The sequence below is a fragment of the Hyperolius riggenbachi genome, chromosome 8 (assembly GCF_040937935.1).
Source record: "Hyperolius riggenbachi isolate aHypRig1 chromosome 8, aHypRig1.pri, whole genome shotgun sequence".
NCBI classification, from domain to species: Eukaryota; Metazoa; Chordata; class Amphibia; order Anura; family Hyperoliidae; genus Hyperolius; species Hyperolius riggenbachi.
The window spans coordinates 34,974,751-34,989,776 of NC_090653.1; the positions used below are offsets into that span (position 1 = coordinate 34,974,751).

The following is a 15,026-nucleotide window of genomic DNA, read 5'->3' on the forward strand; positions in this document are numbered from 1 at the left end:
TTTCAAATGGAGTAGATCCAAGTTTAAATACTTGGGTATCTTTCTTGCTCCTTGCTATGGGGATCTGTATGGTATCAACTTCACACATGTGACTAATAATATTACTCAACTTTTGAAATCTTGGTCTACATATCGAGTCTCCTGGCTCGGAAGATGCGTGGCATGTAAAATGATTATTCTTCCTAAATTGTTATACCTGTTCCGCATGCTTCCAATAACTTTAGCTAAAAAATCCTTGTCAAAACTACAATCTCAAATTAACAAATTTGTTTGGAATGGTAAACCAGCGAGAATTCGAGCACAAGTCCTTTACAGACCCCCCCTGCAAGGGGGCATTGGATTACCTAGTTTATGGCACTATTATTTAGCCTCCAAACTCAATCAAATCTTAGATTGGGGCATAGCTTCTAACCCTCCCGCTTGGTATCGATTTGAGTCTACCTCAATTTTTCCCTTTCATCTATCCTCATTGGTTACAGTCGTATCTAACAGAGACATCACAGTTCTCAATGGCAGGAACAGAATTGTGTCATCATTAGCCAGGTTGTGGATTTCAGTGGCCACTCCATACAAACTCATGACCTTTCCCTCCTCCAGGATTTCGATTTTTGGTAATCCTAGATTTGTCCCGGCCTTTAGGAGCCCACAACTGTTTTCCTGGTGGAGGGATAAAGGCCTCCTTACGGCCAACAAATTTTGGATCAGGGATGTCCCAGTCACATTTAATATGCTACGATTTGGACGAGAGGCTCCCCTGGAAGAGGCATTCCGATTCTGTCAAATTAAACATTATTTTTCATCTATTTTTCCCTCATTCCCAGTGTATGACCCTACGACGTTCGAATCACTTTATTTTGAATTTTCCCGCCGCAAGGGCCTAATCTCTTTATTATATGCTTTGCTGCTCGGTCGAGAGAGTAAAGAAAAACTGCCATACATGAGGGCCTGGGAACAGGATCTGGGTATCCGGCTAGACCACACTGATTGGTCATTTATTTGGACCGCTATCTCTGGGGTAGTCAAATCAAACATGGTAAAAGATACTGCAATCAAGCTCATGTGCCGGTGGTATTACACCCCGACTAAAATACATAAAATCTACCCCTCAGCCCCCTCGACTTGCTTTCGAGGTTGCAATATGGAAGGAACCCTGTTGCATGTTTTCTGGGACTGCCCCATCGCGCAGCATTTTTGGGATTCATGGAGAACTTTGACACGGGAAGTGTTCGGCTTTCCGGTTTCCTTGGCTGCTTCCCAGGCCCTCTTGTATACACCCAACGATGATGTCCCAGGCAGACTCAGATTCCTATATAGATATATGTTACTGGCCGCGCACTGGTCAATTGCCTTCAAATGGAAATCCTCTGATCTAGAGTTAGCACTGGTTATTCAGCGTCTAGACCTAATGATGTTGATGGACCGTGCATATTACTACAGTATTGAGAACATGTCGAAATATGACCGTATCTGGGATACTTGGAAGGCATACAGGCACCTTTAGTTTCCCCTGGACACTAGTGTGTATAAATTATAGGGTGGTACGCAGATGTATTGTTAGTCAGGACTCTTGTATTTTGTTATACTAGGATGTTTTTTTTTTTTTTCTTTTTTTTTCTCTTTCTCTTTTCCTATTTTCCTTTAAGTTTTCTCTCTTTTCAAATAAAGAGAGCACTATGACTTCATCACAGAGATTCAAGTTATGGACTGATCCCTGGGATCTCAGCCGGAGGTACCCCTGTGCCCCATTTCCCAGGTTGAGCGGTTCAGTGCTCTGGACGGTGCTCTCAACTTATCTTCTGCATGCATCAGCAACATATCTATGTTAGTATAGTAGCTTTTTGTGTCCATGTGTGTCAATTGCAAACGAGATGTTATCTGTCTTGCTATTTCAAGCAATGTTTATATTTGATAATCTGTTCAATAAAGCTCTTTAATACAAAAAAAAAACAAAATAGCCTGTGATGAGGGAGATCCGTTTTTGTATTGCCTTTCATTGCCCCTGCGTGTATCCGGGGTCCGTGAAAACCCTGCAAATCTGGACTCTGTTCAGTTTTTCAAACCGGATGCCCCAGATCGCCCAGCGATCCGTTTTTGAAGTGTGTGAAGATGGCCGCTATTTTTAACATCGGTATCCGTGGCTCCAGTTTTTGTCCGGGCCAAAAAACGGAGCCACGGATACGTTTTTAAAGCAAGTGTGGACGCAGCTCAACTGTGTGCGCAGCAAGCATACGCCAGGCAGCAGTGAGCAGTTACCAGACAGCAGGAAGCAGATGTGAGGCTTGCATGAAAAAAGGGCACAAGGAAAAAAGGGCCCGGCTGCGTAATATGTTGGCGCTTTATAAATACAATAAATAAATAAATAATGAAATGGGGCCGGTGGATAAATAACTCTTAAAGGGGCACTATGGCGGAAAACTGTAAAATTTAAAATATGTGCACACATAGACAATTAAGAAGTACTGTATGTTTTTTTCCAGAGTAAAATGAGCCATAAATTACTTTTCTCCTATGTTGCTGTCACTTACAGTAGGTAGTAGAAATCTGACAGAAGCGACAGGTTTTAGGCTAGTCCATCCCTCCATAGGGGATTCTCAGCAAGGCTTTTATTCTTTATAAAGATATTCCCTCAAAAGGATTTAAACAATGATGCTGGGCAGCTTCCTTGCTCGCTACACAGTTTTTTGGCAGTTGGACAGAGCAACTGCCATTCACTAAGTGCTTTTGAAAATAAATAAACCCCTGAGAATCCCCCCATGAAGAGAGGGACTAGTCCAAAACCTGTCGCTTCTGTCAGATTTCTACTACCTACTGTAAGTGACAGCAACATAGGAGACAAGTAATTTATGGCTCATTTTACTCTGGAAAATAACATACTTCTTAATTGTTTATGTTTGCACATATTTTTTTTTCGATTTTTTCGCCATAGTGCACCTTTAATAACAATAAACATCGTTGACGAACTTGGTTAAAGATAAATACTGTTTTAAAAACATACGGGAGATAATAACGAAAATATAGTAATGGTAAAAATTGTTACGTAATTCAACAATACAGCTTAAAGGGGCGGTCCAGGCAAAATATAAAAAACTAAATCCAACTACCTTGGGCTTCCTCCAGCCCCTGGCAGCCATCCTGTGTCCTCGCCGCAGCTCCGGTGGCTCCCGGTGTCCTGCGCTGCAGAAGCCGACCTCACCAGGTCGGCTTCTTCTGCGTTCCACCGCGCGGGTCATGTGGTCCGGTCGACGTCATCAGCATTGTAGTACAAGTGGATTTTGTTTCTTTATGGTGCCTGGATGTATCCTTAAGGTGGCCACACACCATACAATTTTTAAAATAACTGTTCAATTCAAGAGTTGCAATAAATTTCTCTGAATGATTGGTCATATTTTTGAAATGTTACAATGTACCACACACATATGTTCAATTTACCCCAATTATGCTAGGGTGTGTTTATTAATAAATTGACAATCAAACACACACCATACACACTTTATAAACATTTGGATTGACAGTTGGATTGACTTGAGCTGCATCTTATCAATCTTTGGTCGCCTCTTATCAGTGATAATACCTTGTTGTCTTGACAAAAGTTGTCCAGCTTTACTTGACAAAAGTTGTCCAACTTCTTCAAGTTGTTTGATAATTGTGCATTTAAAATACTTTTGTTGAGCGTGTGTATGTGGCTGTAGGATCCAGCATGCTGTAACATGTCATGTGACTAATGTTTTTTTGTTCCCTTTTCTAGCACTTGTCTATTGTCCTCACCATTGCTTGATAGGTTGAAGGTGACCAAGACAGTCTTATGGTGGCCATACATGGTACAATTTTTTTCATCCAATCTTACTATTTCTATGTAGTATAAGGGTATATTAAGTGAATATAATGAAAGGATAATTTAGGCAGTTCACTTATATTACAGTTCCCGCCAACTGAGGAAGTTCAGCATGGCCCAAGAGATTCTGACAAGCTTTTACTCTGCCACCATTGAGTCAATACTCTGCTTCTCCTTTTTAGTCTGGTATGCCGGCTCCACCGCCACCGACAGGCATAAACTACAGAGGGTAATCAGATCCCATTTAATTTAATATCATAATCTCTGAAACTGCTCTGTGCGTAATGTACTGTGCTGCTACTGTGGCCACATATGGTTAACTGCATGCTATGTCTCTGTATGTTTCTTGCTACCTATTTATGCCCTATTCCGAGCTTTGTATTGTGCCAAACCCAATTCCGTGCATGACCCAGTTATGCTTGGCGAAATGATTCTGATTCTGAAATGGTAAGATTGGATGAAAAAATTGTACCATGTATGGGCACCATTAGACTATCAGTTATAGGCACATATTGTACTTAGTGCAGAATACACACAGCGCCCCTATTGTGCCCCCAGCAGCCCCTCACTGTCTTCTCTCTCCTGTCAGTGCAGAGCACACACAGCGCCCCCTTCTGTGCCCCCAGCAGCCCCTCACTGTCTTCTCTCTCCTGTCAGTGCAGAGCACACACAGCGCCCCCTTCTGTTCCCCCAGCAGACCGTCACTGTGTTCTCTCTCCTGTCAGTGCACAGCACACACAGCGCCCCCTTCTGTGCCCCCAGCAGCCCCTCACTGTGTTCTCTCTCCTGTCAGTGCACAGCACACACAGCGCCCCCTTCTGTTCCCCAGAACACCCTCACTGTGTTCCCTCTCCTGTCAGTGCAGAGCACACACAGAGCCCCCTTCTGTGCCCCCAGCAGACCCTCACTGTGTTTCCTCTCCTGTCAGTGCAGAGCACACACAGAGCCCCCTTCTGTTCCCCCAGCAGACCCTCACTGTGTTCTCTCTCCTGTCAGTGCAGAGCACACAGAGCACCCCCTTCTTTTCCCCCAGCAGATCCTCCCTGTGTTCTCTCTCCTGTCAGTGCAGAGCACACACAGCACCCCCTTCTGTTCCCCCAGCAGCCCCTCACTGTGTTCTCTCTCCTGTCAGTGCAGAGCACACACAGCGCCCCCTTCTGTTCCCCCAGCAGCCCCTCACTGTGTTCTCTCTCCTGTCAGTGCAGAGCACACACAGCACCCCCTTCTGTTCCCCCAGCAGCCCCTCACTGTGTTCTCTCTCCTGTCAGTGCAGAGCACACATAGCGCCCCCTTCTGTTTCCCCAGAAGACCCTCACTGTGTTCCCTCTCCTGTCAGTGCAGAGCACACAGAGCAACCCCTTCTGTTCCCCCAGCAGACCCTCACTGTGTTCTCTCCTGTCAGTGCAGAGCACACACAGCGCCCCCTTCTGTTCCCCCAGCAGCTCCTCACTGTGTTCTCTCTCCTGTCAGTGCAGAGCACACACAGCGCCCCCTTCTGTTCCCCCAGCAGATCCTCACTGTGTTCTCTCTCCTGTCAGTGCAGAGCACACACAGCGCCCCCTTCTGTTCCCCCAGCAGCCCCTCACTGTGTTCTCTCTCCTGTCAGTGCAGGGCACACACAGCGCCCCCTTCTGTTCCCCCAGCAGACCCTCACTGTGTTCTCTCTCCTGTCAGTGCAGATCACACACAGCGCCCCCAGCAGCCCCTCACTGTGTTCTCTCTCCTGTCAGTGCAGAGCACACACAGCACCCCCTTCTGTTCCCCCAGCAGCCCCTCACTGTGTTCTCTCTCCTGTCAGTGCAGTCAGAGCACACACAGCACCCCCTTCTGTGGCCCCAGCAGCCCCTCACTGTGTTCTCTCTCCTTTCAGTGCAGAGCACACACAGCGCCCCCTTCTGTGCCCCCAGCAGACCCTCACTGTGTTCTCTCTCCTGTCAGTGCAGAACACACACAGCGCCCCCTTCTGTGCCCCCAGCAGATCCTCACTGTGTTCTCTCTCCTGTCAGTGCGTCCGGAGGTGAAGGTGTGGGGCCGTCAGCACCCAGATGGGGTGACAAGACTTCAGTGTCTGGCGTACGGGTTTCACCCCCGAGCTGTGGATGTGAAGTGGGTGAGGAATGGAGAGGACCATATTCCTTCAGATGAAGCCAGTCCCATCCTCCCCCATCCTGACGGCACCTATCAGACCAGAGTCAGCGTGGAAGTGCCAACAAGGGAGGGCGACACTTACGCTTGCCATGTGGATCACAGCAGCCTGGAGGAGACTCTCACTTTCACATGGGGTGAGTATATGGGGGCTGTAGTAAATAATTGAATCATTCACTGAAATCTGCTGTATCTGATAATACATGGAGATATATTGCTTCTGCTCCATGGCATTTTAAATGCTGACTCCAAAAATTCAAAACAAATCATGAAAATGTGTTTATTAAAAGAAACCTGAGGTGTGAGACCTACGGAAGCTGCCATATTTATTTCCTTTTAAACAACATCAGTTGCCTGGCAGTCCTGCTGATCTTTCTGTTCAGTAGGGTCTAAATCACCCACCTGAAACAAGCATGCAGGTAATTTTGTAGGTAGGAAGGGAGGGCTGAGAACACCCCAGAGTGAAAACAAAAAGACAGAGATAACAGGCGCCCCAATAGTGTAGTATGTCAAATAATTGAAGCAAATGGTGGAGAAGAATGGGTGCTCACAAAGGGAAGTTGCAGGCGGGCAGCCAGCCACTGTAGGCGGATGGAGATGCACAAACTCAACTCCACTCGGGTGTCCATTCCGACTGGACGTGGATGTTCTTTTGGTACGAGATAGCTCTAGATGGTTGTAGGGTAGAGGGCACTAACCAAAAAGACTACCCCTGCTGAAGGAGGGTGAGTGACACAAAGGGGGATAAGAGGCACCCAGATGATGATAAGCTGCATTAAAAACTGTTAAAATAGACAAGGTGACATGGCTTACCTCATTGACGACAAGGTCAGATAATGACAAACAACTTTAAAGGGGACCTGAGGTGAGAGTGATATGGAGGCTGCCATATTTGTTTCCTTTTAAACAATACCAGTTGCCTGGCAGCCCTGCTGATCTATTTGGCTGCGCTAGTGTCTGACGTGCACCAGAAACAAGCATGCAGCCAATCTTGTCATATCTTACAATAATGTCACACACACCTGAACTGCATATGCTTGTTCAGAGTCTATGGCTGAAAGTATTAGAGGCAGAGGATCAGCAGAACAGCCAGGCAACTGGTATTGCTTAAAAGTAAATAAAAAATATGGCAGCCTCCAAAAAAATTCTCACCTCGGGTCCACTTTAATATGCACCTGTGCAGAACGCTTCAGGTTACGAGATCGCAAGTCGTGTGACCGTGCACTCGTGCAGGCGCAGATGATGTCAACCTGGCGAGGTCAGTATCTGACTGCAACCGAGGGGACTGCGGCCCCCCCGCTGGGAGCTGAGCTGCAGTAAGGGCACAGGACAGCTGCCAGGGGCTGGAGGAAGCCCCAGGTAAGTAGATATATTTTCTACACCCCTTTACTTCCCTTTTCAGCATCTAAGCCACAAGATAAATCCAGCAAGCTAGAATGAAGCACACTACGGGCTTGATTCACAAAAGTGTGATAACTGCTATCACAGCCGTTATCACGTGATCTGCAGCTCACAGTGCTTATCATGCGAACAGCGTTAGTTCACGTGATAAGCGAAGGTTATCGTGCGATCACATGCACGTTTCACGTGAAAAGCACACATGATCGCGCGATAACCTTTGCTTATCACGTGAACTAACGCTGTTCGCGTGATAAGCACTGCAAGCCGCACATCGTGTGATAACTGCTGTGATAGCAGTTATTATGTTTTCATGAATCGACCCCAACATGTGGTAATTGGCAAATCACATTAGAGATATAAATCTGTCACTGCCCTGATTGGCAGGTGGCAGAGTCAGGTGACAGTGAAGGGTTTTGTTCTCTGCCCATCAGATACTCTGCACAGACCTGAAGAGAGGGTGTCTGTACTGATCCCATCTCCTGGTAGTGAATGCTGTGCAGCTATCGGGCAGTATCTGGGGAAATAGGACCTGGGACCATCATGGGCAATAGAGCGATTTCTGTGAGCCCAGCAGTGTGATGTGTACATGTCTGATACACCTGAGAGATTTCCCCCCAGAAATGATAAATGGATGGACATCCCTCGGGATGTGTACTAGAGACTACAGCAAGAACTACCAGAAGCTGAAGGGAGCACCTTAGATAGAGGGAGGCTAATAGCTCCTGACTAATGCTGGATCCACACCATACAATATTTTGGCCGATCGACCTGCCCGATCGATTATTTCCAGCATGTCTGATCTGAAGATCGATTCATTTTTTTAGCGATTTTCTGACGGATTTCCGTTCATTTCCATGGAAATCGGTCAGAAAATCGCTCAAAAAATCATTCGATCTTCAGATCGGACATGCTGGAAATAATCGATTGGGCAGGTCGATCGGCCAAAAAATTGTATGGTGTGGATCCAGCATTATAATGCTGGATCCACACCATACAATATACATTGTACATTGTACAGCGCCACGGAATATGTTGGCGCTTTATAAATAAATAATAATAATAATGCGTTACTATTAGTTAAGAAACATATTCTGAGTTTCGCCATAGAAGAACCTTCTCCTGTTCCATTCTATGGATGCCCCCCCCCCCATTCCATTATCACCCCCTCCAGCTTTTACTTGGTGGGAATCATCTTTTAATCTCAAAGTAAAGGTGTCAGGTGTGTAGCGATCATGTACCTGAGTCTCTGGAGACCAGAGTGTGCAGATCACTGCCAGTTGCCCCTGAAGTTGCAGCAGGAGGCACAAGACAGTAAATGGCAGGAGGGCTTGAAGTGTAGACAGCCTACTTGGCAGCTGAAGTAGCTTCCTGACAAAAAACGGTAGGCAGGCTAGACTATAGTCAGTGGAGATCAGTGCTGGAATCACCATGCAATAGGATACACCCTCCATGTAGTGGAGTACCACAGAGTATAGTTTCAGATGGTCAGACACACAGAGGTTGGCAATAGAGCAGGCAATCAGACACAGCAGGAGTTGGCAGCAAATTGGGTTCTCGGACAAGCCAATATCGGTAACCAAGTGGGAAGCTGGACATGGCAGAGGTCGACAACAGATCGGGTTCACATACAGGCCAAATCAGCATCAAACAAGGAATCAGGGCAGACAATATGCAGGTCACAGGAACAGACACTGGCTGCAATACTACAGCAAGTTGCTAATGCTGTTCCTCAGTTTAAAGGACTTCTGTTGCAAATTAAAAAAATCTATTTGCGCTGACATTTTTACGTTACTGCACATGTGCATGCGTATCTGCATTCATGCCTAAAAGCCCATTTAAAGGATTTCCACTGCAAATGTAAAAATCTATTTTGTACTCACCTGGAGCTCCTTCCAGCCCCTCACAGCCATCTCACTCCCTCAAAGCAGCCCTGGTCCTCTTCGGTGTCCCTGCCGGCCAGCCGCAAGGATCGCGATCTGCCGACAGGGTCAGCTCTTTTGCACGTCCATGTCATCCTGCGTAGGTGCAGAGAGGCTGATCTCACCGGTGGGTCGCCATCATTGCGGGCGGCCAGTGTGGACACCGAAGAGGACCGGGGCTGCCGCGAGGGACGTAGACTGCTGCTCGGGGCTGGAAGAAGCTCCAGGTGAGTACAAAATAGATTTCTAAATTTGCATCACAAGTCCTTTAAATGGGCCTTTAGGCGTGAATGCATTAACACACATGGACATGCCCACTTCTTTAAAGGAGAACTGTAGTGAGAGGTATATGGAGGCTGCCATATTTATTTCATTTTAAGCAATACCAGTTGCCTGTCAGCCCTTCTGAGCTATTTGGCTGTTGTAGTGTCTGAATCACACCAGAAACAAGCATGCAGCTAATCTTGTCATATCTGTCAAAATTGTCAGAAAAACCTGATTTGCTGCATGCTTGTTCAGGGTCTATTGCTGAAAGTATTAGAGGCAGAGGGTCAGCAGGATAGACAGGTAACTGGTATAGCTTAATTGGAAATAAATATGCCGGCCTCCATACACCTCTCTCTACAGTTCTCCTTTAAAAATGTCGGTGCACATGCAAATGGAACACGCGCCTTCAAGCCGAATCTCATATTTGATATTATCCTTCAAACTCCCCATGTATTTGTACTAATATTGTCAATCATTGGTTGGGGGAGTGGCCTGTTGTCTGCATCATATACTGCTTGTCCTGCACTACATACAGCAGATCCTCAGCATCTCATGTGATGTTTCCTTAATGTATCCCTCTCAGATCCCAATGCAGAATCTAAGGACAAGACGTACATAGTGATTGCTGTGGTTGTCGCTCTTGCCATAGTTATTGCTGCTGCTGGTATTGGAGTCATTGTATGGAGGAGACGCTCAGGTAAGTGTGATGATGGATACAAATCACAGTTGTATTACCTGTACAGGAAACCCAGACATGAACCTACATAGATGGCTCAGGAGGGGCTCTTGTGGTTTCCCTTTTTCTTTCTTTGTAAGGAAAATGAACACTTGCACAAAAAAAACGCTGAAATACATGAAAAAACACCTTACAGTAGACAGAAAAATCACAGTCATGTTGTGTTTTGGGGATTTATAGTGGAAAATGAGCCTTACGGAAATGTTTGGGTTTCCTTTCTGACAATTTGGTGTAATGTGACTGCAAACATTATTCCAGTTATGAGTTGGTTCTGAAAAGTTAAATTCAGTTTTTCATGAATAGAATTTTACAAAATGAAGTCAGATTCACCGCATTCTCGATGTTCTTGTAAGATCTTATCCAGGGATGCAACAGAAATTTATCAAAAAGCGGATTTGTTCTGGAGTGTGCAGAGCGCTGTGTAAGTGGGGGCTAACTCACAGTGGCGTAGCGAAGGAGCTGTAGGCCCCAATGCAAGTTTTACAATGGGGCCCCCCAAGCTTTCAATACATAACAATTGATACAACGCACCAAAACCTGCCAATGGCAACTACAGTGTCAGAGGTACAAGAAGGGGATAGGGAGGAGTTTTTTAATGATTACTACTATTCAAAGTATCTATAGAAGTGATTATTATGAGTACAGGACCAATAGAGAGGTAATACTGTAGTTGAGGGAGGGCCCTTCGGGGCCCCTTTGGCCCAAGGGCCCCGATGCGGTCGCAACCTCTGCAACCCCTATTGCTACGCCCTTGCTAACTCACCTAGGCTGCCATCTCCCTTCTGATGCACGCCATGAAGACAGAAGTATCAGAAGATTGAACACTTTAGGGAGGTGGCGGTCTAGGTGAGTTGACCCCCACATATACAGCCTGTGCCCCCCAAACATTTTGGGTTTGTTCTCACGCATTTCTGATTCTATGGAGTGTGGCTTAAGAGTATTCATCAGCTCCTCATTAGGACATTATGTGGCTTTATTTCCTGCACATGAAGCTGCCGGTAACACAGCAGTCTGTGCTGTTCCTATACTCTGTGCAGATAATGGAGGGCGGGGCTTTATTTCCTGCACATGAAGCTGCCGGTAACACAGCAGTCTGTGCTGCTCCTATACTCTGTACAGATAATGGAGGTGTGGCTTTATTTCCTGCACATGGAGCTGCCAATAACACAGCAGTCTGTGCTGCTCCTATACTCTGTACAGAGAATGGAGGGCGTGGCTTTATTTCCTGCACATGAAGCTGCCAGTAACACAGCAGTCTGTGCTGCTCCTATACTCTGTACAGAGGGCGTGGCTTTATTTCCTGCACATGGAGCTGCCGGTAACACAGCAGTCTGCGCCGCTCCTATACTCTGTACAGATAATGGAGGGCGTGGCTTTATTTCCTGCACATGAAGCTGCCAGTAACACAGTAGTCTGTGCTGCTCCTATACTCTGTACAGAGGGCGTGGCTTTATTTCCTGCACATGGAGCTGCCAGTAACACAGCAGTCTGCGCCGCTCCTATACTCTGTACAGATAATGGAGGGCATGGCTTTATTTCCTGCACATGGAGCTGCCAGTGACACAGCAGTCTGTGCTGCTCCTATACTCTGTACAGATAATGGAGGGCGTGGCTTTATTTCCTGCACATGGAGCTTCCAGTAACACAGCAGCCTGTGCTGCCCCTATACTCTGTACAGATAATGGAGGGCGTGGCTTTATTTTGCCCCTATACTCTGTACAGATAATGGAGGGCGTGGCTTTATTTCCTGCACATGAAGCTGCCAATAACACAGCAGTCTGTGCTGCTCCTATACACTGTACAGATAATGGAGGGCGGGGCTTTATTTCCTGCACATGAAGCTGCCGGTAACACAGCAGTCTGTGCTGCCCCTATACTCTGTACAGATAATGGAGGGCGTGGCTTTATTTCCTGCACATGAAGCTGCCGGTAACACAGCAGTCTGTGCTGCTCCTATACTCTGTACAGATAATGGAGGGCGTGGCTTTATTTCCTGCACATGGAGCTGCCAGTAACACAGCAGCCTGTGCTGCCCCTATACTCTGTACAGATAATGGAGGGCGTGGCTTTATTTCCTGCACATGGTGCTGCCGGTAACACAGCAGTCTGCGCCGCTCCTATACTCTGTACAGATAATGGAGGGCGTGGCTTTATTTCCTGCACATGAAGCTGCCGGTAACACAGCAGTCTGTGCTGCCCCTATACTCTGTACAGATAATGGAGGGCGTGGCTTTATTTCCTGCACATGAAGCTGCCGGTAACACAGCAGTCTGTGCTGCTCTTATACTCTGTACAGATAATGGAGGGCGGGGCTTCTTTCCTGCACATGAAGCTGCCAGTAACACAGCAGTCTGTGCTGCTCCTGTACTCTGTACAGATAATGGAGGGCGTGGCTTTATTTCCTGCACATGAAGCTGCCAGTAACACAGCAGTCTGTGCTGCTCTTATACTCTGTACAGATAATGGAGGGCGTGGCTTCTTTCCTGCACATGAAGCTGCCAGTAACACAGCAGTCTGTGCTGCTCCTGTACTCTGTACAGATAATGGAGGGCGTGGCTTTATTTCCTGCACATGAAGCTACCGGTAACACAGCAGTCTGTGCTGCCCCTATACTCTGTACAGATAATGGAGGGTGTGGCTTTATTTCCTGCACATGGTGCTGCCAGTAACACACCAGTCTGCTCTGCCCCTATACTCTGTACAGATAATGGAGGGCGTGGCTTTATTTCCTGCACATGAAGCTTCCAGTAACACAGCTGTCTGTGCTGCCCCTATACTCTGTACAGATAATGGAGGGCGTGGCTTTATTTCCTGCACATGAAGCTGCCAGTAACACAGCAGTCTGTGCTGCTCCTATACTCTGTACAGATAATGGAGGGCGGGGCTTTATTTCCTGCACATGAAGCTGCCGGTAACACAGCAGTCTGTGCTGCCCCTATACTCTGTACAGATAATGGAGGGCGTGGCTTTATTTCCTGCACATGAAGCTGCCGGTAACACAGCAGTCTGTGCTGCTCTTATACTCTGTACAGATAATGGAGGGCGTGGCTTCTTTCCTGCACATGAAGCTGCCAGTAACACAGCAGTCTGTGCTGCTCCTGTACTCTGTACAGATAATGGAGGGCGTGGCTTTATTTCCTGCACATGAAGCTGCCGGTAACACAGCAGTCTGTGCCGCCCCTATACTCTGTACAGATAATGGAGGGCGTGGCTTTATTTCCTGCACATGGTGCTGCCAGTAACACACCAGTCTGCTCTGCCCCTATACTCTGTACAGATAATGGAGGGCGTGGCTTTATTTCCTGCACATGAAGCTTCCAGTAACACAGCTGTCTGTGCTGCCCCTATACTCTGTACAGATAATGGAGGGCGTGGCTTTATTTCCTGCACATGAAGCTTCCAGTAACACAGCTGTCTGTGCTGCTCCTATACTCTGTACAGATAATGGAGGGCGTGGCTTTATTTCCTGCACATGAAGCTGTCAGTAACACAGCAGTCTGTGCTGCTCCTATACTCTGTACAGATAATGGAGGGCGTGGCTTTATTTCCTGTACATGAAGCTGCCAGTAACACAGCAGTCTGTGCTGCTCCTATACTCTGTACAGATTATGGAGGGCGTGGCTTTATTTCCTGCACATGAAGCTGCCGGTAACACAGCAGTCTGTGCTGCCCCTATACTCTGTACAGATAATGGAGGGCGTGGCTTTATTTCCTGCACATGAAGCTGCCAGTAACACAGCAGTCTGTGCTGCTCCTATACTCTGTACAGATAATGGAGGTGTGGCTTTATTTCCTGCACATGAAGCTGCCAGTAACACAGCAGTCTGTGCTGCCCCTATACTCTGTACAGATAATGAAGGGCGTGGCTTTATTTCCTGCACATGGAGCTGCCGGTAACACAGTAGTCTGTGCTGCCCCTATACTCTGTACAGAGTGGAGGGCGTGGCTTTATATCCTGCACATGAAGCTGCCGGTAACACAGCAGTCTGTGCTTCTCCTATACTCTGTACAGATAATGGAGGGCGTGGCTTTATTTCCTGCACATGAAGCTGCCAGTAACACAGCAGTCTGTGCTGCTCCTATACTCTGTACAGATAATGGAGGGCGTGGCTTTATTTCCTGCACATGAAGCTGCCAGTAACACAGCAGTCTGTGCTGCTCCTATACTCTGTACAGATAATGGAGGGTGAGGATCTTAATGAGACGCCAGTGACATAAACAGGACATGGTAGAAATATTAGCTAGTTGACTTTATTTGAAAACCATCTTTTCCACATTCTGTCTGCTGTGTGTGTGTGAAATACCATCTTAGGTATTTGCATCTCCATTGAAGTCTGCAGTAATGACTTTTAAATATATCACCTAGCGAGCAGCCCATTCATTAACTTCACCTTAAAAAAACCCGAGGCGCAAAATTGAAATCTTAATAGGACCCAGAGGCATGTCATGTGCACAATGTCATGCCTCTGTGTCTCTTTTTTGCCACCGCTAGTCCACCCGGGGTCTGCTGTGCCCCCCTGAAAGTATCGGCCGGCTAGTGACAATCTGCTTGTCTCTAGCTGTCTGTTTACTTGAGGCTTGTCAATCAGCCTCCTCCACATCTCCGTCTCCATGACAGGCTTCCCCGCCTTTGCTACCTCCAACCGGAAGCCAAGCCGCAACGCAGGAGTACATTCTAGGTTGCCGCTTGGCTTCAAAATGGAGGAAGCTAGCTGAGGCGGAGGGA

At 47.0% G+C, this 15,026-nt stretch overlaps 1 protein-coding gene across 1 annotated transcript in view; it reads left to right on the plus strand.

Annotated features, from left to right (window-relative positions):
* The window catches only part of LOC137528714 (class I histocompatibility antigen, F10 alpha chain-like), a 157,411-nt gene that overhangs the window by 120,204 nt on the left and 22,181 nt on the right, over window positions 1-15,026 (plus strand). Inside the window, exons 4-6 of the mRNA XM_068250224.1 lie at window positions 1,666-1,821; window positions 5,839-6,114; window positions 10,148-10,261. Of these exons, the coding sequence (XP_068106325.1) occupies window positions 1,666-1,821; window positions 5,839-6,114; window positions 10,148-10,261 (546 nt within the window). The remainder of the gene's footprint in view (window positions 1-1,665; window positions 1,822-5,838; window positions 6,115-10,147; window positions 10,262-15,026) is intronic.